This window comes from Apis dorsata, unplaced genomic scaffold, assembly GCF_000469605.1.
Source record: "Apis dorsata unplaced genomic scaffold, Apis dorsata 1.3 scaffold_326, whole genome shotgun sequence".
In the NCBI taxonomy this organism is placed as follows: Eukaryota; Metazoa; Arthropoda; class Insecta; order Hymenoptera; family Apidae; genus Apis; species Apis dorsata.
Window position 1 is genome coordinate 682,573 of NW_006263594.1, and position 5,022 is coordinate 687,594.

Here is a 5,022-nt window from a genome sequence, read left to right on the forward strand (position 1 = left end):
ATGGCCTCGATCGAATTCGAGGAACCGGAAGTTACGATCTACAAAGCATCGGTGGAATATTTTTTGCTCGAACAAGAACGAAAATGCAATGGATTGATGGCGGAATGTAAGTTCGTACATTTTTTTTCATCCCTATAAGATACAAATTCGAACGAAAATCGAAGATCTCGTGGAAAAATTGACTTTTTCTTTTTCTTTTTTTCTAAACGAAAACAGATGAAAACATCACGTCGCAATATTATTGCCCGCCATATTTCGACGGCCTGCTTTGCTGGCCGTACACCAACGTCTCCAACGTTGCCATTTTACCGTGTCCATCCGAAACTGGCCCATTAAACCAATTAAATTCCGCGATCGGCTCCGCTCTAAACTCGAATACATCTGTTGCTACAACAGTGGCGAGCAAATTTTGCTTTTCGAACGGCCAGTGGTACTCAAATCTTGAAAATATTCGCAAGAGCAATTACAGCTTGTGCAAATTGTCCAAGAAGTTCATCGATCGCCTTTCCGTGGATTTAGGATATTTCGAGATACTTCAGTTGCGAGATTACAAAAACTTTGAAAAATACAAATACCTGTTGAACGTAAGGAATTTTTTTGAAAGGCCTTGATCGTTTTTTTTTTTTTTTTTTTTTTTTTTTTTTTAAATCAATCGTCCTGAATCGAATTTTTGCCTGCCGTCAGAAATGGTTGCCTATCGTCAAGATCATCTCTCAAATTGGATATTCCATGTCCTTCACCATGTTGATCATAGCGATGATCATTTTCTCGTTGCTTAGGTATGCTTCTTTCTCTTCTTTCGTCTTCCAATACTGACTCGTAATTAATCGATTGATTCCTTATTCCCTTAGAAAACTGAGAAATCCAAGGAACAGATTGCACATGCACTTGTTCGCCTCGTTCATAATGAGAGCGTTCATGACACTGGTCAAAGATTGGATCTTCGTCAATGGCATCAGCCGACCTGTGGACGTCCTTTACGTTGAAAATTACGCTCTTATCAAGCAACCAAACGTACGCTTGTGTCGTGTAAATATTCGATGAAAAGAGAAAAATAATAGAAAAGATGAAACCGAATCGATATTTACACGAAAAACAATAAATGCTTATAAAAATGTGGAACACGTTTGGAGGGTGGATTCTAGACACCAAAACGATAAAAAAAGTTGGTATACACGAATATCTGATAAGACTTAATTAAGGAGTTACAAGCATTTTAAGTTAGATAGAGCGAGAACGCTCAGTTAGGTGCGCGGCAGTACCGTATCGCGATGCAGCGGAGCCCCTCGATGAAAGTAAATATAATCATACTTTTTTATATACGATCGATTGTTTCAAATGAACTTCAGTGTGATGTATGTATTATGTAACTTCTTATTTAACCTTAACCTCGAATAAGTTTCTGTTAAATAACTAAACTGCATAGATTTCAATTTGTTTGTAAATAATTAAATTTTTTTTTAAATGATATAAAAATGTTGCATAGTCACATTACATTACGATATTTATGTACATTGTATATTACTTTAAAATTGTATAGGGGCTTCGCTACGCCATACAATACGGTCCTGAGCGTTATCTAATATAAACTTAAAAATGTTTATTAATTAAGCCTTATCGAATATACGTATATATAAATCTTTTTTATCGTTTTGATATCCCAAAGATGTCCCACATTTTTATAAACACCCTGTATATATATATATATATATATATATATATCCGTTACAGATAATAATCTGCAAGGTGGTCATAAGCGGGTGGCAATACTTTATCGTGGCTAATTATTCTTGGATCCTGATGGAGGGTCTCTACTTGCACAATTTGATCGTTTGGGCATTCTTCGCGGATAGCGAAACGATCAATTTATACGTGTTGATGGGATGGGGTAAGATCTCTTGTCGATTGGTGTACGTGATTTAATCAAATACGGGGATTAAGTGTTGTCCGAGATATGATTTTCCTCGAGATCAAAGTTTCAAAGTTGAACTTAATTATTTTAGAAATTGAATTTGTATTTACGCGATTAATTAATTAAGGATTACCTGTTTTCGTGGTTGTACCTTGGATAATAATTCGCGCCACTATCGAGGACACGTTTTGCTGGACCACTCACCAAAATCCTTTCCTATTTCTACCTATAAAGATTCCCATTATGATATCAAATTTGGTAAGTGATTCTCGTATGGCTTTGATGAAAGTCGATCCAGCGAATAAAATAAATCAAATAAATGTTATTCAGTTCAACTTCTTACTGTTCCTCAACATAGTACGTGTACTGTTCATTAAATTCAAAACGTCGGTACATCTGCAACAAAAAAAGATGCAATACAGGTAAATTTAATACATGTACTTTTTTTGTCACTATAGTTATTTTTCTTGAGATGATTATGTTACTGTTATAAAGTTTATTAATTCTTTTTTTTTTTCAAACACAGTAGATGGGCCAAAGCTACTCTAGTACTGATACCGTTATTTGGTGCTCATTACACGCTATTCCTAGGCTTTTCGTATGCAGACAGTAAACTGGAACTTGTTTGGCTCTTCTTCGATCAATTATTCGTCTCTTTTCAAGTAATATGATTATTCTTAAAAAGAAAGAAAGAAAGAAAGAAATTTTTTGAAAATGTATAAATTTAGCGTTGAAAATAATTATTATTTAAAAACAAATATATATTTCCAGGGTTCTTTTGTTGCTTTGCTTTATTGTTTGTTGAACATCGAAGTCAGAACGGAAATTAAACGAGCATGGAGAACAAGATGGAGGAATGCAAATATTTTTGTGTCCACGTGTCGAGAATCAAGAAGGATAAAAACTATTCGTCGATACAGAAAATCGAATGACCATCTCACCAGTACAACTTTGAGAACTGTGTTGCAATCTGATAGAAGATCGAATGATTTTTGGCCAAATGTTTTAGAAATGGAGACAGGATAGAAAGAATTTTAAGAAAGAACAGTTTTATATCTGATAGATAATTATGTAGTTTTTTTTTCAGAGGAATTTTAATTTTGATATCGTAAAAATATAAATGTAAAGTATATAATTATGAAATATAAAATATTATCAACGATAAAATATACACGATCATTCTTATCGATAATATAACACTTACACGTGAAATTGTAGAACCAAGAATATGTATGATAAGGAGAGGAATATGTATGATAAGGAGAGGAAATAATATGAGAAGGATAGAAATAGTAAAAATATTGAAATCAGCGCCATCTCTAGAGTGCCGCAAATGAAACGCATAAAAAAGGATAGAAAATAGTATGAGAAAGATAGAGATAGAATAAGAATTAATCTTTAACGCCATCTCTCGAGTGCAAAGAACATCATTTCGACAAATCATTTTAACAAAACGCTCGAGAGATGGCGTTAAAGATTAATTCTTATTCTATCTCTATCCTTCTCGCACTATCTTCTATCCTTTCTCCGTGTGTTTCATTTGCGGCACACTACAGATGGCGCTGATTTCAATATTTTTACTATGTCTATCCTTCTCACATTATTTCCTCTCTTTGTTTTTAGTTACTATTACCGCAAGACTAGAAACGAGAAGTTCAAGAGACGTTTGATTGAGCATATTTCCATCATTTCTTTTTATAATATATTTCTAGATTACTTTCGATCTTATTCTTAGAGTTTAAAACGAGTCGAATTCCAAAGATATAAAATAAAAATTACATTGAATTAATCTATTCTACATATCGTCTGTGATAAAATATCTTTTTCCTAATATTTTCAACTGATAACTCTAATTGCCAATTAAATATTGATCACATCGTTCTTAATATTACCTCATCTGATTTGTGCTGCGTAAAAAGTCAACAACATACTTTCACTTATTCTGTATTTAATTTTGAAATTTTTTCCTAATTATCAAAAGATATGATTCCATATTTTCAACGAAACTTCTAACTTCTAGTTTTTTAAACACAACAATCGAAGCTCAAGTCGCGTCAAAACCGCATAAACAGTTTTAGATTTGGATTTCGCGCAAAGAAGAGATTCGCCCAAGATGAACCCTTTTGTTGAAACACCCTCTGAAAAGTCACGTGCCGCGAAGGGATGCGGTCGAAAAAAAAGGCGTCAATGGGTTGAAGCGTGAACTATCTCATGACACCCGCGAACAAAAAAGAAATATTAATCGAGAGTGCGGTTCACCTCATCTCGATTTTCGTCGCAACTATGCAATCTGCGACACGTGTTGCGCAACGTGTACATTATGTCGTCCCGTCGAATATGATTACTCGGAGTGGTGTCGCACCCTTTAACGCCCATCCCTAACGATTTTGTTACGCACAATTGTTGCGTAATTGCGGTGTTTGGATCCTCGAAGAAACCATCCCCTTAAATATTTTTTCGTTGACAAAACGTAACCTACGATTCAGATGAATTTTAAAATATCGTCCAACGAGTTAAAAACGTGGAAATACAGATTGCACGAAAAGAAAAATACGAAATAAAAATAACTAATTTAATTAAACTATTAAATCCTTCCAAATGCTTATCTAACAACCAGTTTTATCCAAATATCTCTCTCTCCAAACATATATATATATATCCTTCACGGGATCAGAATATAATCATACTATGTATAATAGTTTTGAGAGAAAGTCGCATGATCGATAAAATGGTCCACCCATTCGCTTGCCTCGCGTCCACCAGGTGCGGAAATGTTCCATGGTCTGGAACATTGATGGCAATGGCGGCCACTTTGGGGCGGTCTCGATCCCGGTCTCCCGCTTTTCCATTGGAGGATCGAGGGGATGCTGAGGGAGAGAGAGAGAGAGAGAGCGAAAGAGCGAGGGGTGAGACGACGAGGGGTTCGTTTCGTGAGGGCGTGGTCTCGTGGACGACGAGATGATCCTTGAAATCGGCCCTCGGGGCGCATCCTGTCCACGCGACAGGGCATCTTATCAGAGACGTCGTCGATCTCGTGGTGTAATCGTAGGTGTTTGCTTCGGTTCGTACACGGTGGAAATTATTTTTTGAATAATTTTTTTTTTTTTTTT

General features: G+C 35.4%; 1 protein-coding gene across 1 annotated transcript; it reads left to right on the forward strand.

The window, feature by feature from the left end:
* Nucleotides 1–3,057, forward strand: LOC102679629 (secretin receptor-like). Its single transcript, XM_031511493.1, has 9 exons — nt 1–106; nt 217–584; nt 685–779; nt 852–1,014; nt 1,726–1,888; nt 2,040–2,170; nt 2,243–2,334; nt 2,439–2,574; nt 2,684–3,057. The coding sequence occupies exons 1-9, from the start codon at nt 1–3 to the stop codon at nt 2,936–2,938; spliced, it is 1,509 nt and encodes a 502-aa protein (XP_031367353.1). The 3' UTR covers nt 2,939–3,057.
* The last annotated feature ends 1,965 nt before the right edge of the window (nt 3,058–5,022 follow it).

What these genes read in the sequence shown, in the direction of transcription:
- LOC102679629 (XM_031511493.1), top strand. Translation starts at nt 1, where the DNA reads ATGGCCTCGATCGAATTCGAGGAACCGGAAGTTACGATCTACAAAGCA. An exon ending in AATACAAATACCTGTTGAAC is followed by an intron (nt 585 to 684) that starts GTAAGGAATTTT and finishes GCCTGCCGTCAG; the next exon opens with AAATGGTTGCCTATCGTCAA. An exon ending in CCATTATGATATCAAATTTG is followed by an intron (nt 2,171 to 2,242) that starts GTAAGTGATTCT and finishes AATGTTATTCAG; the next exon opens with TTCAACTTCTTACTGTTCCT.